At 38.5% G+C, this 27,656-nt stretch overlaps 1 protein-coding gene across 5 annotated transcripts in view; it reads right to left on the bottom strand.

Annotated features, from left to right (window-relative positions):
* Positions 1 to 27,656, bottom strand: part of RBPJ (recombination signal binding protein for immunoglobulin kappa J region) — a 114,779-nt gene that overhangs the window by 48,196 nt on the left and 38,927 nt on the right. For 2 of the 5 annotated variants that reach the window (XM_033213930.1, XM_033213931.1), the window contains exon 2: positions 24,934 to 25,116. The exons of 2 other annotated variants lie outside the window; for them this stretch is intronic. In XM_033213930.1, coding sequence (XP_033069821.1) covers positions 24,934 to 24,950 — 17 coding nt within the window. In that variant the 5' untranslated portion in view covers positions 24,951 to 25,116. Of the gene's footprint in view, positions 1 to 3,487; positions 3,509 to 24,933; positions 25,117 to 27,656 lie in introns of those variants that run through there. One more of the 5 variants, XM_033213928.1, reaches the window with a different exon arrangement.

The raw sequence follows: 27,656 nt of genomic DNA, 5'->3' as shown, positions 1-27,656 counted from the left end.
GGGGAAAAGGGAGAGAGGAGAGCAGAGAGGGGAGAGAGGAGAGCGCAGAGGAGAGGGGAGAGGAGAGGAGAGGGAATAGTGCCTGAAACACAGTAAATACTCAATAATAGCTAGTAATTATTATCATTTTTAGCTATAAGCAGTTAAGCCAAAGTAACTAAAGGAACTAAATATGATTTTAATAGAGATAAATAAGTATATGAAGAAGAAACTGTGGTTTCTATGTGACAACCTGTTATTTCCTCTGAAATAGGAAGTGTAAACTTCTGAAAGAAACAGTGAAGGCACAGCGCTTGAAAAAGACCAAGAGAAGTTGTTTTTCATTTTGAAGCAAGACTACAGTTATAAATAGTTAAGTAACTTGTTCATAAACACAGTTACAGGGTATTAAGTCTTATTTGACTTAAAGATTTCTCTAGTGTACTTGTAATGTCCCACAAGATTATTAACTTTTGTGATAGAAGTCATAGGATCCCATTTATTTAGTTCATTTTGTTCATTTGTCCTAAGATACTGTTTATGACTTCATAATTCATAAGCAATAATTATCTGTGACTGGAATATTTTAATATTTTCATTAAACCTGAAATATTGAAAAATGGCTTTAATTGAAATAGCACAAAAAATGGGCAAATAACCCAAGTTTTTGAAATAAGAATTACTTATAAATTAGTTCTGTTTGATTTTATCCCACATGATACTCAATTTCTAAAATCAAGAAACAAGGCAAGGCATGGTAGCTCATGCCTGTAATCCTAGCACTTTGGGAGGCCAAGGTGGGTGGATTGTTTTGAGTTCAGGAATTTGAGACATGGCGAAACCCTGTCTCCACAAAAAGTACAAAAATTAGCCCGGCATGGTGGCGTGAGCCCCTAATCCCAGGCACTCAGGAGGCTGAGGTGGGAGGATCACTTAAGTGAAGGAAGTCGAGGCTGCAGTGAGCCAAGATCACACCACTCCACTCTAGCCTGGGTGACAGAGCAAGACCCCATCTCAAAAACAAAGAAAGAAACAAAACACAATGTTTTACTGGTAACACCAGCAAGGTGGCTGAAGAACACAGATTTCAAAACACTGAACTACTGATCAACCCAGCTATGGAATTCCAGCTATAGAATTAAATGCAAAAATCTGAATCTTTTTCTACAAAAAAATTTTCTACACTGATTAAATGTACCACTGTAGCATATGATTACAATAAAACTGCATTAATAGGTTATATATAGTTTACAAAAGCCAAACAGTTTAAGATACTCTTTAAAATACTTCTTTAGGCACAGATATTTATACATATGTGAATATGCAGTGTTATACTTTATAAAGAGAGGCAAAGTGAGGTATGACCAAATTCTACCTAAGGGCTTAAAATGGTAAAAATTTTAGAGACACACAGTTAACAAACGAGATAAAGCATTTTAATGATGCTGCCACCCATCACACCAGCTACAAATACTAAATATGTAACCAGCCAGTGCCCCTTTGGATGTATGTAACACAGGATCTAACACAGGTTTATTACATGACTAGTAAGAGATTCATCGCACTCAAAATTCAACTGTAAATTTTGCTCCTTGATGCTCTGAAATTCTGTCAATATTAGATTAACAAGTAAATATTAATTAAAATATCTAAGTCCTTTTTTGGAAATGCCCATTAGATCAAGTCGACACTTACAAAACATGCCTATGCAGTAACACTCGAGCCCCACAGAAAATATATGCAAAAGAGCTCAATATATTTGCCTCTTGAGTATGGACAGCATTTTACACAAAATGATACATCCTTCTAGGAGCCATCCTAAGGCTAGAAATCTCATAAATGTTACTAAGATCAAATTGCTCCTTCTATATATAATAAAACATTTCTATTAATTGCATGCAATCCTGATCTTTCTAATGCATATGCAATCACATTCCTATTTATCTCATTAAAGCTAATGGTTACTGTATATATTGGAGTAGGGAAATAATAAGAAAATGAGTTGTTTGAAAAAACTCAAAAGGAATGAGGCAGGTTGACAACGCATAATTCTGGCTGGGTGCAAGAGCTCATGCCTGTAATCCCAACATTGTGGAGGGCCAAGGTGGGTGGATTGCTTCAGTGCAGGAGTTCAAGACCAGCCTGCATAACATAGCAAAACCCTGTCTCTTCTAAAAATACAAAAAATAGCCGGGTGTAGCAGCTGGAGTCTGTAGTCCCAGCTACTTGGAGGCTGAAGTGAGAGAATCACCTGAGCCTGTGAATGGAGGCTGCAATGAGTTTTGATTGAGCCACTGCACTCCAGCCTGGGCAACAGGATTGAGACCCTATCTCAAATAAAACAAAATAAAACAAAAAAAGACAATGCATAATTCTGAGTTCACAATCACACTAAATTCTAATTATTTAATAAATCTCCATAGGAATACGCATTAAAAACTGTCAAGTTATATACTAAGGTACTACATACATCCTGCACTTACCAAAGTCCACTTCCACTACTAATTTGATTAAACAAAATTCACAATGTAATATTTATTTTATGCAACCAAAATAATCACTTCTCAGCAGAATGACAGCAGTCAGCTATCAACTACTCACGGATTGATTATAATTTAATGAATTACAAATCAATAACTGATTATACTGTCTCTCATCTTGCAATACGGACACTGGGAAAGGAGGTACACATTTTTATCTTTATTTGCACTCTGTTTTAAAAATAAGGTGCCTACTGACATGATCTGTGTTGAGAATCAAACCAGAAGTAAGTTGGACCAACCATGTTTAGACAATGATTATGTAAAACATTTCTGATAATAAGTATATGGTGCATTTAACAATGGGGAAAAAAATCAATCCTTACGCATCTAGAGGCCCTTTTAACTTCACGAAATAATGAGTTAATTACTCATTGTAACAAAGAATCATTGCTACTGCTCAATTTATCTTTTTGCTAAGTATAGATTGTCAATATCTCATTTGCATGAGTAGGATTCTCAAATTTTCTGCATACTACGTAAAATCTAGTTTTAATTAAATGTAATAATCCTGGCATACATTTAAAGAAAAAAGTTATGATTCTGGGCTTTAACAACAACAACAACAAAAAAAAAACAAAGCAAAAATGAGCCAGGATATAGTTGATTTGTAACATGCCCTTTCCTTCTTGCTTTATGTTCTGTATACTTTTCCCTCAGACTGATAGCGCCAACAAAGAAAACATTTGCTTACCATCACCACCCAGTAAGGCTCATATAACACTATGGCTCAAGAAAATTTACATTATTCACCATATATATGTCATAAGTAAAATTTAAAACTAGGAAATTCATTTTACTTTAATTTCAGCAGCTTTCCTCCTCTAAGAAAACAATGATTTTATATTCAAAGGAAGAACTTCTGGGGAAAATGCCAGTTGCTGTAGGTTAATCTGATTTCATACACCTGGAAGTATGAGACTTTTTTTTTTAAGTTGCAATCTATCATTAAACATAGTGCTTCCTACCTGTAAACAGTATTGAGGTTCCCACATATCCTCCAATCCATTCAAATTTTGAAGTAAGTAAAAACCCTGCATACATAATAATATATATATACTTCTGTTTTACTCACGGAGGAGGTATTGTTTTCTCCCAAACCACATACATTTGCTTCTACATACTTCCTTAATAGATAGGTGAATATGACCACAAATGTATTGAGGACAAATGTGATAAAAGTTATCAAAACTACACCATCTTAACACCTTTTCTGGCTAACAGATGCTTCACCTAAGAAAACCAACTCAAATATCACAAAGAAAAGGAAAAAAGAAAAAGAAAAAACGTTTTTGAATACAGAAAAATATAGTAATTACACTGCTACAAAAAAAACAAAGCAAAAATCTATCTAGAATGCTGTCTAGTAACAGTACTACAACTTTGATTTGAAAAACATAGCTGGCTTAAAAAACAAGCTCACAGGGACACCCTACTTGCCCTTGGGTTGTGAAACTAGAAGTTATTTATTTTTCTCTATTTCACAAATCTTCTCTGTAACACACAAAATGAGATAAAATAACGGGATTAACATTAATTAAGACAAGAAACATGGTGAGGTATGTGCTGGAGAGAAGTTTTAAAAAAGCATCAGCAATCCAAACTCGTAATTAAACCAAACTTTACACCAATCTGCTGTAAACAGTATATAAATTTTAGGCAGCTCAAAAGTACTGGGATTTCTGAACCATGAAGCAGTATTTGATTGGAGAAAAAATAGGCCACCTGATCCATAACGCAAGGCAAATATGAACCAGAAGAAGAAAACAAATAGGTGATATACATTACTACTATATTCTGCGATAACCAATAGTATGAAAAGTTAAATGATACTAAGAAACTGTTTAGTTTTACACACACAAAAAAATACATAACAGGCTCATTAGTAAGACTACTATTGCTCCTTGTGTCCAGATCTGTTCATTCACCAAACAGTATTGAGCACCTTGAGTAGGGGGACAATTATAGGTGTTCACCTATATAATTCATAAAAACAAAACATTCAGAAACTACTTAAATATTGTACCTACTGAATATGATTGAAGAGGTTAATATATGAAAATACATTTTTAAATAAATATGTAATTTTACTTTTAAAAGTTTACTCATTCTCCACCTACAGGTGCAGAAAGCAGCTTAAGTCACACAAGAATAAGACACGATGTCAGCCTTTGTCCTACTTCAATTTCTAGTTTTGAAACTGCTCTTATCTTAAAAGCCACATTTAATGGCAATGCTGCTCAAAACCTGGCTAGCTATAACCAGTTGTCCTCGGCCACAGTAACAAAGGTGATCAAAGCAAGATGTGTTCTCCTGAACAATCTCATCTACTAAACATTTTTATGAAGAAACATCCTATGAGATGTTTCTCTCTTAGGCACTGTGGCTCACACCCATAATCTCAGAACTTTGGGAAGCCAAGTCAGGAGTATCACTTGAAGTCAAGAGTTCAAGACCAGCCTTGGGCAACAAAGACCCCATCTCTACAAAAATATTAAAAATTACACAGGTGTGGTGGTTGATACGGTTTGGCTCTGTGTCTTTACCCAAATCTCATCTTGAATTTTAATTCCCATAATCTCCATGTTTCGAGGGAGGAACCTGGTAGCAGGTGATCATGGGGGTAGTTTCCCCCAAGCTGTTCTCATGATAGTGAGTGGGTTCTCATGAGATCTGATGATTTTGTGTTTGACTGTTCCTCCTCCACACATGCTCTTTTTCCTGCCGCTTTGTGAAGAAGGTACCTATCTCTCCTTTGCCTTCTGCCATGCTTGTAAGTTTCCTGAGGCCTCCTCAGCCATGCAGAACTGAAGCATTTAAGCCTCTTTTCTTTAAACATTATCCAGTCTCAAGCAGTTCTTTATAGCAGTGTGAGAACAAACTAATACAGTGTTGCATGCCTGTGGTCCCAGCTACTTACGAGGCTGAGGCGGGAAGATTGCTTGAGCCCAGGAGTACCAGGCTGCAGTGAACTATGATCCCACCACTGTACTCCAGCCTGGGCAACAGAATGAGACCGGGTCACAGAAAAAACAAAACAAAATAAAACCAAAAAACCCCACATCCTATGGGGTAGATTTCAAAGACAGGCCATGCAGCTGGCCACTTCAGGTGAAGAAATGTACTTTCTTCTCATTATGTTTGCTGTACAGAAACATCTGAAAAGCACCATTTTCTTATTTTATTTTATTTATTTATTTTATTGAGATGGAGAGTCTTGCTCTGTTGCCCAGGCTGGAGTGCAATGGCACGATCTTGGCTCACTGCAATGTCCACCTCCTGGGTTCAAGCAAATCTCCCACCTCAGACTCCTGAGTACCTGGGATTACACGCACCCACCATTATGCCCAGCTAATTTTTGTATTTTTATAGAGATAAGGTTTCACCATGTTGGCCAGGCTGGTCTTGAACTCCTGACCTCAAGTGATCCACCTGCCTCAGCCTCCCAAAGGGTTGGGATTACAGGCCTGAGCCACCGCACTCAGTCTCTTTTACTTAATTTTTAAAAGTCCTTTTATTCTACCTTTTTCAATTAAAAAAAAACAAACACCAATGAACTTCTCTTTATAACATTCTTCCAGCAGCTTACGTAAAGAAGCAGGAAGAATGAAAAGATCTAAATGAGGGTAATTGAACAGCATCAACTGCAGCCACCCTCAGCATCTGGATTTTTGAGTTCCTCCAATACTGTTCCCAGGTTTGGTTCATGTCTTTCCAAATATCCATACCTGGAGAGGGATTCCCCTGGGTTAAATCTCTAACAGCCATAAGCCCCACTATCCAGACACCACAACTAAACTGTGAGAATACGGGTCTCCATTAATATCTTATATGAAGGCCTTAAATGAAAAGTATGGCCTCAAAAAGAAATTTTTTAAATCTATGGCCTCAAAAAAAGAGGGGCAATCAGACTCTGGGCAAACTACTCCACATTTCATATATCAAGACTGAATGAGACAAACTGACATCAAATGCCTCCTGATATAGTACATTAAGAAGACACCGTCACTTCTCTGATACTCTATTACTGCCAAAAACACAGAACCAGAATCTAAATGTAAGGAACAAAGCCAAACTGAGGAACAAATCCCAATTGTGGAACAGCTGACAAAATGAAACAAAAAACAGGCCCATTTTAAAGGAGACTAAGGACACACAGCAACTGAAAGGGACCTACAGTCCAGAATTTACTTTTGCTATAAAAGGCATTACACTGGCTGGGCGCAGTGGCTCACACCTGTAATCCCAGCACTTTGGGAGGCTGAGACGGGCAGATCACGAGGTCAGGAGATCGAGACCATCCTGGCTAACACGGTGAAACCCCGTCTCTACTAAAAATACAAAAATTAGCCGGGCAAGGTGGCGGGCGCCTGTAGTCCCAGGTACTCAGGAGGCTGAGGCAGGAGAATGGCGTGAACCCGGGAGGCGGAGCTTGCAGTGAGTGGAGATCACACCACTGCACTCCAGCCTGCGCGACAGAGCGAGACTCCGTCTCAAAAAAAAAAAAGACATTACACTGACAACTGGCAAAATCTGTACAAAATCTGTAAATTACATAATAGGATTTTAGCAATTTTAATTTCCAGATTTTGATAATTGTACAGTGGTTATGGAAGAGAGAACATCCTTACTTTTAGAACCACACACTGTGGTATTTAAGAAGAATGGGGTATAACGTCTACTTACCTTCAAATGGTTTAAGCAGGGAAAACAGTTTGCATGCATGTGGGTATGTGTATGCATATGTGTACGTACAGATATACACAAGGATAAGGTAAATGTGGTAAAATGTTAACACTGAGGTATCTGGGGGAACTTCCTTCTAATATTTGTGCAACTTTTCTGCAAGCTGAAATATCAGAACAAAGAAGTGACACCTAGAGAAGCACTCATCTCTTAATCAAGATGCCGGCCTATCTCTGCTTGCTACAGAACCTAGTAGTGACAAGCCTATCCAAAAAACATTCATCGGAGGTGACATGTAAGAGATTCTGGCCAGCTTCCTGGCCTAATTTTTATGTTATTAAGACAATTACTGAAGAATTTCTTGCTGCAGATTTAAAGTTTGATAATACCCAGTGTCAGTGTGCAAGTGGAGACAAAAGAACTTGCACACACTGTCAGGAGTTTAAATTTGTGCACCCTTTTAACATGTTGCCAATGTCTATTATAATTCAAGATGTGCATTCCTTTGACCTAACCATGTCAATTCTGGAAATTTATTATACAGGTAGATAATCTGTTACTGTGCCAAAACATGGATACAAAGATGTCCAATAAAGCAACATTTGTAGTAACAAAAACATTTTAAATCCACGTGTACAATGAGGAATAAATTGCTAGTTAACACAGTACCTCCCAGTTATGCCCATATACTCACACAAAAAGTCACCCAGTTAGTAACAGCAATATTGAAAGAGAAATGAGATCTACATTTCTCATCTCCCCTTCCACAGTGTATACATAAAACACACACACCCTACACGTGATTACTAGTGATAACGGGCAGCGACAAAAATTGCATTTTGCTTTAAAATGCATTATATAATTTGACAAAGAAGTTTTGTTTTGTCTTACCAATTAAGTTTGGCTTAAACTACAAGATACAAGATAAAATTGCATTCTCTACACATCAACTGATAGCCACTCAAGCATCAACTCTAGAATATAAGCGGCTTAAAATAAAAACAGAGAAAGGCAAATAAGTAAAGAATTTACAGGAAAAAAAAATGTCTCAGTAAGCAAATTTCACTAGGGAAACCATTTTAGAAAATATATGCCTGACTCAAACAAAGAATCACATCAAACCTAAGGGTTTGCCACAAAGAGAAATACAATGAAACTTTAAAGAGGTTCCGAGTGTTTATTCAGTTGTTACTAATAACTCCTTCAGATGCCTCACTTCATCTTATGAACCGCCTTTAAAATGGCACACATGCCTTTATGAATTTCAGTCACAGTTCCCTGATGATTTTGTCTGCCTTCTAGTTTGGCCACTGGAAAAAGTAAGATAAATCTTTGACAGAGGGAAAGCAGTGTTCAAGACCTGAAAAGTGTCACTTGATGAGAGCACATACACAGTTTCTCATACAGGCTAAGTGCATGGACTCAGGAACTAGGTTGCTTAAACTGAAATCCTGGCTTTATTGCAAACTAGTGGTGTGACCTAGAGCAAGAAATTTACTCAAACTCTGTGTGCCTCAGTTACTTCAACAGAAAACACAGATAAATGTACTTGTAATCAAAAAGGTTCATATATGTAAAGTATTATAATAGTGTCCAGCACTAAGTAAGTCCACTACTACTCTTTCAAGGCTGGATTACTGAATGATATCTAATCTAATGAATACTGTGAAACTGAAATGGTCCCTTCAAAACAAGTATATATTTATATTGCCTTAAAAATACATATAATCAAATATCGATACAGGATTTTATAAAGAACTCCTACAGCTCAACAACAAAGAAACTTGGTTTATAAATGAGCAAAGGAATAGACATTTCTCTAAGGAAGCTACACAAGTAGCCAATAAGCACATGAAAAGATGCTCAACCTCACTAATTAGTGAAATGCAAATCAAAACCGTGAGATACCACTTCATACCCATTAGGATGGCTCTGATTTAAAACAAAAAACAATAACAATAAAGTAACAAGGGTTGGCAAGGATATAAGGGAAACTGGAAACTTTCATGCATAGCTAGTGAGAATGCAAAATGGTACAGCCACTATGGAAAACAGTATGGTTCCTCAAAATAACAAACACAGAATTACCATATGATCGATCAGTTCCACTTCTGAGCATATACTCAGAAAAAAATGAAAGCTGGAATTAAAAGACAGTTGTACACTAATAGTCACAGTACCATTATTCACAATAGCCAAAAGGTGGAAAACAACTCAAATGTACACTGACAGTGAACAAATGGATAACAAAAATGTGGTACATACATACATATGATGGGATATGATTCAGCCTGAAAAGGAAAGAAATTCTGATACATGTTACAACACAACATGAATAAACCTTGAAGACATGCTAAGTGAAATAAGCCAAACACAAAAGGACACATATGATATGATTCCACTTATATGAGGTACCTAGTAGTCAAATTCATGGAGACAGAAAAATTGGTGGCTACCAGGGACCTGGGGAGAAGGGAGAATGGAGAGTTATTGTTAAATGAGTACAGAGTTTCAGTTTGGGAGGATGAAAAGTTCTGGAGATGGATGCTGGTGATGGTTAAGTACATTCACAATAACATCAATGTACTTAATGCCACTGGACTGCAGACTTAAAATTGGCTAAAATGGTTAATTTCACATTATGTATATTTTACCACAAAAAATATATATTTAGTTTGTCCTTAAACTATGGCTTAGAAAGGGATAACTAAGCTCAGTTGTGAGGGGTCCTATGTTACTGAGAGGTCAGGTGGATCCAGCTGCCCAGTAACAGAAAAAACAGACAAGTAGGTGTCAAAACTAGCAATAAAAAGGAAATAAAAAGGAACCTGAGGAGTATATGTATGAATATAAATTGTTCCTATTACCATCAAGGTAAGGATACAAAAGGAGAGAGAAGCATAGTGAAGTCTGTTCTAGAATCCACACCTCCCTAGGAAGGGCAGCCAGACAGCACACAGCAAGCATCCCTTTCCCCTGACTTGCTACATGATGGGCTTCGTGCGCGCTTTGTGTGCATCCCAACGAAGACTGCTGGGGACTGAAGGTCTTCCATGGAAAATCCACAATGTGATTATGGAAAACTGGCTTGTACATACAAGATGTCACACAGTTTTCTTCCTTGCACTTTCTCTCTTATTTCTCACCCTCACTTCAAATTGTTAAAGTAGTGAAATTCTTTTGCCTATTTCACCTAAAACTGAGACGAAGAGGAATGAGGGAGAATGGTAATAATTAACTGTTCTCCTAGATTCTGGTTCCTTTTCCCTTTCACTATTCAACACCCATTAGGTGTTAGGTACCACACTAGACACTTGGAACAGATAGCAGCAAATAAGAAACACGGTGCCTATCCATATGAAGTACATTGCAATAGCAGCTACTGGAGGGCAGGCACTATGTTACATACTTTGTATGCATATTTCACATCATACCCACATTCTTCTTTTTTTTTTTTTTTTTTTTTTTAGACAGGGTGTCGCTCTGTCACCCAGGCAGGAGTGCAGTGATGTAATCTTGGCTCACTGCAACCTCCACAGGCTGAAGTGATCCTACTCCCCAGTAGCTGGGACCACAGGTGTGAGGCACCATTCCCAGTTAATTTTTGTATTTTTTTGTAGAAACAGGGTTTCACCACGTTGCCCAGGCTGCTCTCGAACTCCTGAGCTCCAGTGATCCCCCTGCCTCAGCCTCCCAAAGTGCTGGGATTACATGCATGAGCCACCGCGCCCAGCCCCCACATCAATCTTACCAGGTAGGTATTATTATCCTCATCATACAGATGAGGAAATCAGCTTAGAAACTACCTTGCGCAAGTTCATATACTGGTAAATTCTGCTCAAAAATGTTAACTAGATTATAATGTTCATGATTTTCCACGTACTCTGCATTAGGACAGAATTTAATTGCATTTCAATTATGGACACTACAATGTGAAAGGGTGACAGGGGCCGGGTATATTGGCTCAGGCCTGTAATCCCAGCACTTTGGGAGACAGGTGGATCACGAGGTCAAGAGATTGACACCATCCTGGCCAACATGGTGAAACCCTGTCTCTACTAAAAATACAAAAATTAACTGGGCATGGTGGTGCATGCCTGTAGTCCCAGCTACTCGGGAGGCTGAGGCAGGAGAACTGCTTGAACCCTGGGGGTCGGAGGTTGCAGTGAGTGGAGATCGTGCCACTGCACTCCAGCCTGGGTGACACAGTGAGACTCCATCTAGGAAAAAAAAAAAAACCCCGTCTCCACTAAAAATACAAAAACTAGCCGGGCGAGGCGGCGGGCGCCTGTAGTCCCAGCTACTCGGGAGGCTGAGGCAGGAGAATGGCGTAAACCCGGGAGGCGGAGCTTGCAGTGAGCTGAGATCCGGCCACTGCACTCCAGTCCGGGCGACAGAGCGAGACTCCGCCTCAAAAAAAAAAAAAAGAAAAAAGAAAAAAAAAGGGTGACAGGATATGAATTTTTATGACAGAACCGTAAAGTGCATTAACTGACCTAAAACCTTCTATGATATAGCACTGATTTGGTGTGAGTGAGGGGGGCAACAAAAAATCTGAAAGGAAACTCATTACCTTCCCAATCCTTCAGTTACTGACTAAATTTCACAAGGGTACAGAGTAAATTTTTCCCTGATAACTAGAAGTAAGAAAATGTTTTCTAAAGCTGTAAACATGGCAGAGCGCAGTGGCTCACACCCGTAATCCTAACACTTTGGAAGGCTGAGGCGAGTGGATCACCTGAGGTCAGGAGTGCGAGACCAGACTGGCCAACATGATGAAACTCCATCTCTACTAAAAATACAAAAAATTAGCTGGACGTAGCGGCGGGCACCTGTAATCCCAGCTACTCAGGATGCTGAAGCAAGAGAAACGCTTGAACCTAGGAGGCAGAGGCTGCACTGAGCCGAGATCGTGCACTGCACTCCAGCCTGGGTGACAGAGCAAGATTCCATCTCAAAAAAAAAAAAAAAAAAGTAAAATAAAGCTGTAAACACAAAATTCAGGAAATCTAAAGACATCTGTTATGGGTGTCACACTTTGACTACATATATACACACAAAGACACTTGGGTGTGCACATATATGTCATAAATCTGATTCTGAAACAATTTATCTTGCATTTTTCCTGCACAAGAGCACTATGTTACAATTGCAGTAGAGACTGTGACAGTCTTCTGAATGTACGGCTTACACTATCAATCGGAATTCTGCAAGGAACGCTTTTTTTCTAAATTGAAAAAGAACATGAATCTACATATAGTTCCATTTAACGAAGAGGTTTTGTGTTCTTTTTTCTGTTAGTAGAAATTACACAGACACAGTACCAGCTCAGCCTCCATCAAACCATGTTTGGCCAATTTCTTAGCAGCCAAACCTTTGACACACAGTTTGATATCTTCATGTACTTGAATTCAGCAGTGCATCTTTCCTTTTCAATAACACAGACCAGAGCATTTATGGAGCCCTTCGAAATAAGGTCTAATGCACAAAGACAAGACCATGAGTCAGGTTTATAATGGGTTAAGCTATTTCAGAGAAGCCTGCCCCTAAGGAAAAAATTAAATATGGCAATTGCCACTTTTAAACACATATAAAATAGGACATTGTAGATATTTTACATATGAGTTTAAAAATAACACAATAAACTAAAATAAAATGATGGGAATCAAAATTCCTATGTTCAGAATGGGGGAGAAGAGATTTCCAAAACATTTTATGTAACACCACTACATGAAAAAGGAAATGCCTTTCTTGCTTGAGTATTAATACGAAACAATACATTTCTTCTTTTGAATTGTAACTTATATTTCTTCTTTTCAATTGTAACTTACATTATAATGATCAAACCTACATTTGTGGTAAAAATGAAAACCACTCTGAAGAAGCAGTCTTAACCACAATTCAAAGCTTAAAGAATGGCTTTCTGCCAAAGTGTATCTGAGCCATTAAGCTGTCATGTTGCCTTCCTGCATTGCTAGGACCAAAACAGCAGGCCCACCAGCTAGTATCTGCTCACTCAAGCCTCACGGGAGGCCATGAGGCTCTGAAAGGGAAATAAACAGCACAGAAGCACAGGGCTCGACGGTGCAAGATCTAACTGCAAGTTGCTTTGCCTTGGGAAATACTACAGGCTGATTAATGCTTCTACAAACATCTGACGATGTTTGCCTCTATTCAGCACACACAAAGGAAAGGTTTGGAATTGAGACTGGACAGATCACCAAGCACTGAATAATGTATGCATCATCAGTAACTTATGAAAACACTAGTATAAGAGGGAAAGCCTTAAGAGAGTGAGTTGGGATGGCAATGCAGAAGACAAGAACAAGGCCCCTAGAAAGTGAACATGATTTTCAGAGTTTTGAGTCATTCATGTTATGTATTTACTTGGTACTTTGCTATGTACGAACTTAAATTGTACAAGCTGCAAAGGTGTTGTGTTACAGAGTTAATTTATTAGTTTACTGTCTAGCCAATGTCCCTACGTCAAATCGCTTAATTAACAGGAGACTAGTTTTGCTTTAAAGACGAGCTCCACTGTAGCTATTTAATTCTTAATATTCCTTCTCTCACCAACTTCTGTACAGGCATGTTTCCTAAAGTCATGCAGAATCTCTACTGTCTATAGCACTAGTACTACTGACCTCCTCCCACATCTTGCCTTCCAGCACAGGTAGTTCACTGACAAATTCCATCAACTGGATTTCCAAATTATCTTCTCTATCTCCATTCTCTAAATCCATAAGATTAGATGAAGCTCTCATTGCCACTTATACCTGTAGCTTCCTCAACTGGCTTCATATAGCAAAGTAAACGAGACAGCAATAGACAGAATACATCTCCTTATGTGTATTCTCATTTAAGTTTGATTAACAATCCTGAGAGGTCAGCATTATTTCTAATTTAAAAAGGAAAAACGAAGGCGGGAAAGCCACAAGGTGAGGCTTTCCCTCATTTCTGACTCCACAATGATCAACGAAGGTTAAAGATAATGAGCCCCACATACAAAACAAATAAGGAAACCATATTCTGTTCCATAAACTTGTATTCTTTGCCTTTCCAAAATAATGACTTTATCCCAATTCACTGATAACATTCATTCTCTTTTCCCAGTAAACAAGCCATCTATCATTATTTAATGTTTCAAAGAAATCACTTCTGGCCGGGCGCGGTGGCTCAAGCCTGTAATCCCAGCACTTTGGGAGGCCGAGACGGGCGGATCACGAGGTCAGGAGATCGAGACCATCCTGGCTAACACGGTGAAACCCCGTCTCTACTAAAAAAATACAAAAAATTAGCCGGGCGAGATGGCGGGCGCCTGTAGTCCCAGCTACTCGGGAGGCTGAGGCGAGAGAATGGCGTAAACCCGGGAGGCGGAGCTTGCAGTGAGCTGAGATCCGGCCACTGCACTCCAGCCTGGGCGACAGAGCGAGACTCCGTCTCAACAAAAAAAAAAAAAAAAAAACAAAGAAATCACTTCTTAATCTGTAATTGATTTCTCAGCAAACCAAAACTGTTGAATCCCAAGGATGAAATACTGTAACATTCCAATTTGAGAATATGAAGCAATACCATAAAGTGAAATAAACCAGGGACATCTGTGTTAACAGCTGTAGGGATCAGTCAAATTCAGACTCCTAAAAAATTATAACTAAGTAACCTAGCAATGAAGAAAATGTCATACCACTGTATTAGTGCTGAGAAAAATTTAAAAATGCCAACTAGTTTCCAAACAAACTGGAAATGCACACTAAATATTTTAGGCTATAACTTTTAATGCTGGCCAGTATTTTTTCTTAATAGCACACACACCCATTAGAGAAATATGGCCAAAGTTAGAAGCTTGTGTTATTCACATTCAAGATGACTCAAGCGTGTACAATATTGAGTTCTCAAGTACAAATCTGTACGCAGTAAATGCTCACTATATGAATAAACTATAACAGCAAGTCATCTGTTAAAACACATGCAACCAAAACAAAAAGATCATTATGGAATCTTATCTATTAAACTTCATTATTATTTAGATCAATTACAATTTATCAATGATTAAAGCACAGTTTAAAAATGATTTTTAAAAAACTGATCTGTAATTTTTTTTTTTTTTTTTGAGACGGAGTCTTGCTCTGTTGCCCAGGCTGGAGTGCAGTGACCGGATCTCGGCTCACTGCAAGCTCCGCCTCCCGGGTTTACGCCATTCTCCTGCCTCAGCCTCCCGAGTAGCTGGGACTACATTAGCTGGGACTACAGGCGCCCGCCACCTCGCCCGGTTTTTTTTTTTTTTTGTATTTTTTAGTAGAGACGGGGTTTCACCGTGTTAGCCAGGATGGTCTCGATCTCCTGACCTCGTGATCCGCCCATCTCGGCCTCCCAAAGTGCTGGGATTACAGGCTTGAGCCACCGCGCCCGGCAGATCTGTAATGTTTAAGTTAATTTCCACAATGGAGAAAAAAATTGTAAGATGACATTCACTTTTCAAATTTTTTTTTTTTTGAGATGGAGTCTCGCTCTGTCACCCAGGCTGGAGTGATCTTGGCTCACTGCAAGCTCCACCTCCCAGGTTCACGCCATTCTCCTGCCTCAGCCTCCAGAGTAGCTGGGACTACAGGCACCTGCCACTACGCCCGGCTAATTTCTTGTATTTTTAGTAGAGACGAGGTTTCACCATGTTAGCCAGGATGGTCTCGATCTCCTAACCTCATGATCCGCCAGCCTCGGCCTCCCAAAGTGCTGGGATTACAGGTGTGAGCCAGCGTGCCTGGCCCCTAACTTTTCAAGTTTTACAATGGAGAGAAAAAGGAACTATTTTACCAAATTCAGGTAGCTAAAATTGATAGAACTATTTTTCACATGGAGAATGCCCTACAAAGATACAACACTATAGAGGTTACTGTTATTACTTGCTCCACAAGCGATGTTCTTTCATGAAGCATTTTGCCACTTCAAAAAAGTGATAATCCACATTTTTGACAGATTCTATAAAGAAGTGGTATCAAGATCTAAATGGGAGTCTCTCAATACACCTTACAAATTCCCTCATGTAGTTTTGTTGAGTCTAAAACTAATTGATCGGAAAATGTGATAAACCATGTTCAGGTCTCCAGCAGTTACACCCAGGCAATTCTTTACTGTAGTAACAATAATATACCACTGTGTTTAAGATAATAATGGCAATATTTTTAGTCATAATGTTATTAGTTAACAGATTGATTACCTGTGCTTTTAAAATGTTAGCAGTTCAAGATATAAAGGAGAATTTCAGATTGCAAAGAAAACCTTAATTCTAAGTAAAAATTTGAACTTTGGAACAAAAATCCAGTTAAAGGGGAGTAATTCTAACTGTTAATTTTTTCTACTATCTATCAATGTTTTGGTTTGGTTCTAGTATTTCTCTAAAATTAAAACCACTGGTCCAGTCATTATATTCGACAAGGTCTTTATTCTGAAGAAGAATTACCACTCGTCCTGGATCAGCTCTCTCCTTTTTGAACAATCTCCTAAGATCTAAGATTTATGCTATTTCATAGCATCCTCCTGACTGGATCCTTGTTGGTCAGATCACTTCTCACTTGATCTGCCCCGTTCGCTGACTCAAAGCAACGTTCACGTATTATTCTTTTACAGGCAGAATGTACAGCAAACTCTTGTTTGTTCAGGCTGCATGTAAATGAGGAATGGGAGAAGAGAGAGAAAGGGGCTGGAAGGCTGGAAGAGAGAGGGAGGAAAGCAGAGGACACTGGAGTACAAAAGAGCAGTGAAAAAAAAGAAAGAAAAGACTGAGGGAGTGTCACAGCCACCAAGTTGAAGAGAATAAAAGAGAGCAATGGGGTATCTAGAGGCCATAAAAGGGCAACTGTCCACCTCCTAACAAACCAAATCTGGTCAGTCCCAAATATGGAAATGTTTTAGTTGAAATACAGAGCTTTTCTTCTGTGGAATACGAGCACAGATCACAATCAAATAATCTCACACTTGGATATCCACCACTGTGAGAAAAATCTGGTGAATTATTACATAAACTCTTACTACATTTTGCTTCCTCAAAATCCAGGTCTTTCTAACAAAAACAAACAAACAAAAAATCCCAACACTTTTATAGTTACTCTACAGCTTCCATCTCTGTAAAATAGGAATGTTAATTGTTAGCAATCTGCAGAGCTGTTGTGAAGATGGGGTAAATCATTTGGTAAAGGAAATCTTTTAAGTGAAATATTGATTCAATGTTAGCATAACACACTCAGATTTTCTTGGCCTTCAGATGTACCAATCCCCAACTCACAAAAGTTTAGTGATGACAAATTTCTAGAAATTGAAATCATTTCAAAATAAGATTACCTTCTTATGTATCTAGTTAATTCTCTCAGTTTAAGTTAAGAAGTTGGTAAATAAGAGTATGACCTGTTCTGCCATGACAGGATAGATGCATGTCTTAAAAACCTAGTATTATCAAAAGTTCATTCATTTGACTAATATTTGCTGAATACCTGTTATGACTATTCACTGTCCCAGGGGATGGAGATACAGGAGTCAACAAAATAAGCAAAATCTGTTAATGAGGGTGGGGGAAAGAATAGATTTAGAAAGTAGACCAAGGATTGAAAATTGGCTCCCTACAGAGATAGTGACTGTTTATTTCAAATATGAATGCTTTCAGTGTGTTCTGCTTGCACCCAGTCACCCCCATTTTATAAGCGTATTTGTGTTACTTATCTCTGGCCTATCCCTGCCCCAGGGCTAGAATTTCCCACTCAAGTTAGTTTTTCCATTGAAAATTCAACAATAAAGGAGTTTATTTAAAGTTAAATTTCATGCACATTTGATTAATCTAGCTGCTTAGCTGCTGCCAACAACACTTCTATAGGCATTTTTAATCCCCTCATCACCCCTGGGTGCCATCTCTGGCTACCGATCTCAGTTTGGGGCCAACTAAACTAGAATGCAGTTTAGTTTCCTTCTAAAGTACACTCTAGGAGGAGAAATTCACCAAAGAAAAAGAATACAAGCTGCTAACATGCATGATGACAACCAAAGGAAAAAGACAAAGCTTTGAAGAAACAAATTCCACAGAGAGACAACACGAAACCTTGTGCTTCCAACAGGATAAGCAGCATGAGGTGGAAAGCGGTGAGACTGAAGTGACTAAACATAACGGGGAAAAAAACCAATCCTCTCATATATCGCCAAAAAGCCAAACCAATGCTATGGAAAAGACTAGGAAGAGTTGGATAATCTGGGAGAAGACAAGGGGTTAATGTGGAATAGGGAGAATCTGGTGAAACAAAGCAATAGAAAAAAATAAATTCAACTCTTCCATACTCTGAATCCATATGTTTTCATTTACTGCCTCCACCACTGAAGATGTATGCCTGCACACATCTGTACAAAGACAAGCAACCATCATCAGGGTAGTTAACACACTGATTGGGAGAGGTTATTTATCTTCTGTAATTTCAAAACATGATTTCTGAAGAGCATATCATGGCCAATTCAGAGAACTGAACTATGTACTTTGACTCAATTTCCAAGAACTTGCAGAAAAAGATGAATTATGCGTATTATCTTTTGTCCTCCTCTTTTGGCAAATAATTCTTCCATTTTTCAACTCCCAAGTGTAGAAAACTAATGTACAATTCCACCACTATGAAACAATTTACCAGAAGTCTTCATCCTCTTACTGTTTTCTAATAAGAAACTATATTTTAGACAATCTTAAAATATACATATGCTGATACCACCCTGCTTTGAAGCCTTATTTATTTTAAAATATTCACCAAAAACTCTGTGATCATCCTCAATAAACCTATAAAGCAAACATCTGCTGTTATGAGGACACTGCAGTAGGCACAGGAACTAATCCAAGAAAAATAAAATTTTAAATGTTATCGAAATCTTCACAAAAACAGAAGGTTTAACATTTGAACATTTAACTGCCTTTAATATCTGTAATGTATTTGATTTATGCTTAATTTTTTGCAACTTTAAATTTTATATTTGCCTTCTGAATTAAAGAAGCACCTATTATACAAACAAGTCCTAACATATAAAAAATGAAAAGTGAACTGAGAGGTTTTATTTTTAATTTTTATTTTTCTAAGATAAGAGTCTTGTTTTGTTGCCCAGGCTGGTGTGTAGTGCCATGATCTTGGCTCATTGCAACCTCTGTATCCTGGATTCCAGTAATTCTCCTGCTTCAGCCTCCCAAGTAGCTGAGATTAACCGCATCTGGTTAATTTTTGGATTTCTAGTAGAGATGGGATTTTGCCACATTGGCCAGGCTGGTCTTGAACTCTTGACCCCAGGTGATCCGCCCACCTCAGCCTCCCAAAGTGCTGGGATTACAGGTGTGAGCTACCACGCTCAGCTTGAACTGACAGGTTTTAGTATGCATCATCATTTTATTTGTATTTTCTTTTTTATTTTACTTATTTATTCATTTTTTTGAAACAGAGTCTCACACTGTCACCCAGGCTGGAGTGCAATGGCGTCATCTCAGCTCACTGCAACCTCCACCTCCTGGGTTAAGAGATTCTCCTGCCTCAGCCTCTCAAATAGCTGGGACTAGAGGCGCCCGCAGTCATGCCTGGCTAACTTTTGTATTTTTAGTAGAGGTGGGGTTTCACCATCTTGGCCAGGCTAGTCTCAAACTCGAGACCTCGTGATCCACCTGCCTCAGCCTCTCAAAGTGTTGGGATTACAAGCGTGAGCCACGGCGCCCAGCCTATTTGTATTTTTTCTAACTGCATGAGTCTCTTCCATCAAGGCAAAGCAAGGGTAAATCCTTCCACAACCAGGATGTACTGTAAATTTCTTACATATGAACCTTTAAATATTTACCAAGGCAGGCCGGGTGCAGTGGCTCAATTCTGTAATCCCAGCACTTTGGGAGGCCGAGGCAGGTGGATCACGAGTTCAGGAGATCGAGACCATCCTGGATAACATGGTGAAACCCTGTCTCTACTAAAAATACAAAAAAATTAGCCAGGCATGGTGACATGTGCCTGTAGTCCCAGCTACTCGGCAGGCTGAGGCAGGAGAATCACTTGAACCCAGGAGGCGGAGGTTGCAGTGAGCCGAGATCACACCACTGTACTCCAGCCTGGGCGACAGAGCAAGACTCCATCTCAAAAAAATAAATAAAAATCAATAAATATATATATATATTTACCAGGGCAAACAAACACACACATCACAAAACGATACAGCAACAAAAAAAACAAAACCAAAGTTTTACAGCAAACTAACTGTTCTCTACCATCAGAGATTTAAAAAAAAAAAAAAAAAAAACCCGACTGATCTGGTAATATTTGTCTTAAATATCTGAAGCTTTTGTGGCTGAGGTCAGCTTGGCAACAGGAATTTATCAGACTGAGTTTCACAGTTATCCAGTTGATGCTCACTAGAAATTAAGTCTCTGCAATCCCGTACATATACATGCCACTGACACAAAAGTTTATTGTTATTATGATACATTCATAACATTTTCTATTTTGTTCTTTTCTGTTTCATTTGGGGGGTAGGGGGTTCAGGGGAGGCAGCAGCTTACTAAATTGATTCCAGAGTGTGCTACCACTGGCAGTTTGAAAACCACTAATCTATGAGTTGATAACCATCACAATGCATGCCAAGAGGCAAGATACTACATCACTCTACTTAATAAAACAGCCTTGGTTAATGTCACTCAAAAGCCACTGCTGCTAAGTTCTCCTATTCTCTTTCTATTCCTTATTCTCTAATAACCTTTACTTCAAAAAATAAAAATAAAAGATGGTAGGAGGACCCTTGAAAGTAACGTAGAGGACTGGCATACCATTAGAAAGCACACTGAAACTTATGCTGATCACTTCTTCTCAGAAGGCACAAAATAATATAAAACTAATACCACTTTTAAGGGACATCTATGACTAAGGGAAACATACACTTAGTGGAACTAAACAATATCCACATAAATGTGTATATATTTTATTTCAATCTTTTGATACAACTAAAACAGAAGTTTTTTTGTTTTTTTTTTGAGACAGAGTCTGGCTCTGTCGCCCGGGCTGGAGTGCAGTGACCGGATCTCAGCTCACTGCAAGCTCCGCCTCCTGGGTTACGCCATTCTCCTGCCTCAGCCTCCCCAGTAGCTGGGCCTACAGGCGCCCGCCACCTCGCCCAGCTAGTTTTTTGTATTTTTTTAGTAGAGACGGGGTTTCACCGTGTTAGCCAGGATGGTCTCGATCTCCTGACCTCGTGATCCGCCTGTCTCGGCCTCCCAAAGTGCTGGGATTACAGGCTTGAGCCACCACGCCCGGCCAGAAGTTTTAAGAAATACATTCTTTTCTATATTCAATGCACTGATATTTTATTTTCTATTCTAATACATGCTTTAATGCTGGTCATAACCCACTGAATTTTTCTTTACCCACTCATGAATGTGCTGAAGCCTGCAATTTGAAAAACATAGCTTTAGAAAACACAGAAATCAACCCAGCAGGATAAGATGATCATGGATAAAGTAGCAGATTCCAGTGGCCACCTTCTTTCACTGATGAGAAAAAGCCCAAAGAACTGAAAACATCAGTCAAATAGTGATGGCTTATTTTACTCTAGGAATAGCATAGAAGAGTACAAGACTCAGTCAGGATAAGAAAAATGTAATAGCGCACCCTCTACAAAAAGAAATTCTAATCTATTCTACCTTGGAACTTGATTAGATCACTGTCATTATGGACTAGAGTTTAATATAAACAGTTTCATTTTACTTTAACAAGTAAATTCCATTAAGAATATAACTGCTAACATACCAAAAGGATTTTAACGTTAAGGTAGACTAACTGACAAAAATCATGGACTATACCAGTGTACTTCATTTAATAATCAACCCTTAATCTGACACTGGCTTCCTATGCCCAAACCTGTACTGTGTGCATATGTACAATTATCTATATATAAATCATACTATGCAATTATATAACAATATGCTTTTTTGAAAATATAGAAATGTATGGGTTTTTTCAAGTCACTCTTAGAACCTGTCACAATAACAAGGGAAGGGTTAGGTTTGAAATGCAGGTGAAGTGACCCCAGGATCTAAATAAGCTTTTAACCACAAAGCTATCAAGACTTCCAGGCTCGGCCGGGCGCGGTGGCTCAAGTCTGTAATCCCAGCACTTTGGGAGGCTGAGACGGGCGGATCACGAGGTCAGGAGATCGAGACCATCCTGGCTAACACGGTGAAACCCCGTCTCTACTAAAAATACAAAAAACTAGCCGGGCGAGGTGGCGGGCGCCTGTAGTCCCAGCTACTCCGGAGGCTGAGGCAGGAGAATGGCGTAAACCCGGGAGGCGGAGCTTGCAGTGAGCTGAGATCCGGCCACTGCACTCCAGCCGGGCGACAGAGCCAGACTCTGTCTCAAAAAAAAAAAAAAAAAAAAAAAGACTTCCAGGCTAGGCACGGTGGCTCACACCTATAATCCCAGCACTTTGGGAGGCCAAGATGGGCAGATCATGAGGTCAGGAGTTCGAGACCAGCCTGGTCAACATACTGAAACTCTGTCTCTACTAAAAATACAAAAAATTAGTTGGGCATGGTGGCTCACGCCTGTATTCCCAGCTACTGGGGAGGCTGAGGCAGGAGAATTGCTTGAACCGGGAGGTGGAGGTTGCAGTGAGCCAAGATCACACCACTGCACTCCAGCCTGGGCAACAGAGCAAGACTCCATTTCAGAAAGGGAAAAAAAAAAAAAGTCTTCCAAAGAGAACCGGACTTCCCAACTCTAGCTGTACATCATAAACCTCTGTGGAGTTAAAACAAAACAAATGGATTCTCAAGTGCTACCCCAAAAAGAAATGTGGAAGTTGAGATTGCAAGTATTATCAAGAAACAATTTTGTAAACAACACATTGAACACTATCCTGAAACCATTATGTCCAAGAATATCTTTTTGGAGGGTGGATACTATTCTGTCCCAACAGACATAAAATTCCTGATTGAACTGATTGATTGCCTTGGCTAATAAGCAGATTATTCTACCTTGTAACTTGATTAGATCACTGTCATTATGGACTAGAGTTTAATATAAAGCAGTTTCATCTTACTTTAACAAGTAAATTCCATTAAGAATATAACTGCTAACATACCAAAAGGATTTTAACATTAAGGTAGACTAACTGACAAAAATCATGGACTATACCAGTATTTATAGTCCACTTCTGTTTCTATTTCTATTACACTTATCTATCCATGATTGATTTAAACTTGTCTTCCCAATATTGTTTCTTCTATTACCTAAAAGAGAGTTCTGAATCTGATGTAACATTAATGAATTCAGCATTCTTCATTCACTTCTATCACTCTTTAAAAAGAGCATTTAATACCAAACACAGAGTACAAAAATCAGGTTTCCAAGATTTCATATAATTAAGAAACTTATTACATCACTCAAAATTTTACAAAAATAAAAACTTTAAAGGTTTTTGATGGTTAAGTGGGTATTATAAAGACTAGAATTACTATACTAGTAACCACAAGTAACAGCAAAACTATATACCACAAACAAATGAATAACTGCATACATACATTGTTAAATAAACAATAATCACAATATTAATTTTTTAAATTACTCATTTTTGGCCAGGCGTGGTGGCTCACACCTGTAATTCCAGCACTTTGGGAGGCTGAGGCGGGCGGATCACCTGAGGTCAGAAGATCAAGACCAGCCTGACAAATACAGTGAAACCCCATCTCTACTAAAAATACAAAAATGAGCCGGGCATGGTGGCGGGCACCTGTAGTCCCAGCTACTCGGTAGACTGAGACAGGAGAATTGCTTGAATCCAGGAGGCAGAGATTGCAGTGAGCTGAGATCGTGCCACTGCACTCTAGCCTGGACAACAGAGCAAGACTCTGTCTCAACAAAAAAATAAATAAATAATAGGCTGGGTGTGTTGGCTCACGCCTGTAATCCCAGCACTTTCGGAAGCCGAAGCAGGTGGATCATAAGGTCAGGAGTTCGAGACCAGCCTGGCCAATATGGTGAGACCCCCGTCTCTACTAAAAATACAAAAATTAGCCAGGTGTGGTGGTGCGTTCCTGTAGTCCCAGCTACTCAGGAAGCTGAGGCAGAAGAATTGGTTGAACCCGGGAAGCGGAGGTTGCAGTGATCCGAAATCGCACTACTGCACTCCAGCTTAGACAACAAAACGAGACTCCATCTCAAAAACAAATAAATAAAAATTATAAATAAATAACTCATTTTCCTTTAAGTGAAAATTATTTGTAAAAGAAAAAAACTGTACTAAATGGCCCAAATAGAAATTGTTTTGTTTGGTCAAATTAGTACCCAAACTGAAGACTTCATCCAACTATTTCCTATTCAGGCTACCATAAAATGACAGTTCTGTAGAGAACTAGTCTATGATGTAAAAGATAATTATAGAGTAATACATGAATAATCCCTAAACTATTTGTTGAATGAAATTACAGCCCATTACTATAAAAACTTAGGGAAAATATTTACCACAGTATCTTCCATAACCATGTATCATAAAGGAAAAAGAAAATCCATGGGTTTTTGTCACAAAAAATACCACCATAAATCCATAACCACATCTATAATCAAAAGTTATATATCTTAAATATGCAGTAACTAAATACAGAATATCTTAAATATGCAATAACTAAATACAGAATCATGAGTGTTCATTCTATCCATGACCTTGGGGTCACTGGGAGATTTCTAAAGCATACCTTTTAATCCACGCCATGGTACTTCAAGAACATGTTAAGGTAAGTCACAGCTCGGAACACTTCGATGCACCTCAAAACACCTCAGCCAGTGTATCTGTATCATTCTCCTTTCGTTTTGAGATCATAATGGTTCCGAAGAACTATAATGCTTCCATTTGAATGATAGTCTCATAATTTCAATGACTTAAAAACAAAAACAAAAAACAAGGCCTTAAGCGTTGGTATGTTAAACCACTAGTGCACTGTGTTAACTGCTGCCATGACTAAGAAAAACAAAAAAGCTGCTGCTACCACTGTGTAACACTGTCATTTTTAATGTGAACCCTCATATGAATGAGGGGTAGAGTGACAGTCCTTGCTTTATCGAGATCTTTCTAGTAAAACCCCACAAATCTCTTTGCCCCAATTGTTTCTTCAATTTTCTTCTCAAGGAATAAAAATTACTTAAAACACTGGTCTGAAGACTTGCTACATGCTAGGTCCACTTCTCAACTACCACTATTCTATTCTGTGAATGAGGGCCAGAAATCACCTATACACCTGTCTAAAAGGAAACTGATTAATAGACCAGGTAGGGGATTCTTCAAACAATGCTCCTCCTGATGCTGATATTAATGAATCAGGTTAACTCCATGGATGTCATTAAACTGAAAACAGCTCCAGTTTCTAAAGCTTAATTCTATAATAGCATTCATAAAAATGAACAGACAGACGGCTAACCATCAAGTTTTACTGCCATTCTGTGATTGACTTGGCAGGTATCTGTTCCTTTCCTCCTCACCCCACCCCACCTTTCTTACATAAAAACATAAAAAATATTTCATTTTTAGAAATGGTATAGTAAGAAGTGTATGTATCACATTTTAAATCTACTAAGAATTCACACTGCTTTTACCACAAGTGTGGCATCGTGTAGCTACAAGAAAGAACACTCAAGCTACACAAAGTAAAACTAACTGATAACTGATCAATAAATATATTCATTTACTGTCATAAAGCAATTTAAATTACTTTAGGATGACCGATAAGGCAAAATTTTAATACAGGCAAGCCATAAAGAGCTTCCTAGGAGAGAAGTAGATGAGAAAGGTTCTGTTATACTCTAGGCATGTGGAACAGCTTGTGTAAAGAATGGAAGATGAAAGTTTCCCAGCTAGGGCTAAAAAGTATGTGCTAAGGAGAAAATGAAACTATTTTCTGGTTGAAAGAGCAGATGTAACTGATGAAAATCTTTCAATCCACTGTCAGAAAAAATTGCATATTTTTAAGATTTAGATTTACTGTAGATTGTGGGGAATGCAGACTACAAAATGTAGGTCACTCTTCAGAAAGCTGATAATGGTGGTGACAGAATTATATATAGGAAAGAACTCTACCACAGTAGGTGGGAAGAAACTAATGAAGAACAGAAACAAGGGACCCGAACCAATGAAATCTCTGCCTGCAGCCACAACCATCTTTTCAAACTGATTATTTTAGTACATTAGTCCATCCCTCTGGCCCCTTCCCGTTCCTACTTAAAACAACTTAATGGCTCTGAATGTGACACACACACACACACACACACACACACTCACACACACACACATTCCTGAAAGGATATCACATTGTTTCCTACACTCTGCTCCTCCAGACAAATGAATCCTACACAGAACTACAAATCTTTATTTTATCTTTAGTTGCACTCTATTTTTATCTTCAGTAATGTGTATTTAAAACCCTGTGAGGCTGGGAGCAGTGGCTCACGCCTATAATCCCAGCACTCTGGGAGGCCAAGGTGGATGAATCACCTGAGATGGGGAGTTTGAGACTGGCCTGGCCAACATGGTGAAACCACGCCTCTACTAAAAATACACACACATACACACACAAAATTAGCTGGTCATGGTGGCGCACACTGGTAGTCCCAGCTACTCAGCAGGCTGAGGCAGGACCTGGGAAGTGGAGGTTGCAGTGAGCCAAGATCATACAACTGCACTCCAGCCTGGGTGACACAGTGAGACTGTGTCTCAAAAAAAAAAAAAAAAAAACACCTATGAAACTGTCTAGAAAACATTCTACTTCCGTGCTAGTTATTACAGTCTCCTTCCTTTACTATGCTGTGAGGTCCAAAGGGTGTAACTTTTGTCTTTCATCTCTGTGAACCTATCATCACTTAACCACCAAAGCCTGCAACACAGTAGGCACTAGAAACTACTAAATATGTGAAAATATTATAAACTCTACTTTGAATATATGATTGATAAGCTAAATATAGAAAGTTCATGATGGCAGGTATACCTGATATGCCATTAAATACAGTAGGCACACAAATATTTGTTGAATGAATGGAAGAAAATATTTAGGAATGGCGCTTCCAGGCAGAATAGTGAAAAACATACATTCACTGCTAAATGATAATAAGAATCTAAAATGATTTTTGGTATATCCAATTTTCCATTTTAAAATTAACTTATTTGGTGGTGTATATTAATATTTTGAGAATTGTATTTACATCAAAATTCACATTTATAATTCAAAACTTTGTATGTATTAATACACTAAAAATACACTGTGATGCCAGTATCAAGGAGAGCAAAGACTTTGAAAGTGGAAAAATTAATATAAACAAGGCCCACTTTTTTGATGACTAAATTCTCATTGTTTTGGTTTTGACTACTGAATTTACAACACACAATGTTTATGAAATTATGAGATCAAATAACTACTAGCAAACTACTGCT

Source organism: Trachypithecus francoisi, unplaced genomic scaffold (assembly GCF_009764315.1).
Source record: "Trachypithecus francoisi isolate TF-2019V2 unplaced genomic scaffold, Tfra_2.0 Lachesis_group1, whole genome shotgun sequence".
Lineage (NCBI taxonomy): Eukaryota > Metazoa > Chordata > Mammalia > Primates > Cercopithecidae > Trachypithecus > Trachypithecus francoisi.
The sequence above is the reverse complement of the archived record's forward strand: the minus strand, read 5'-3'. Positions and strand labels throughout refer to the sequence as shown.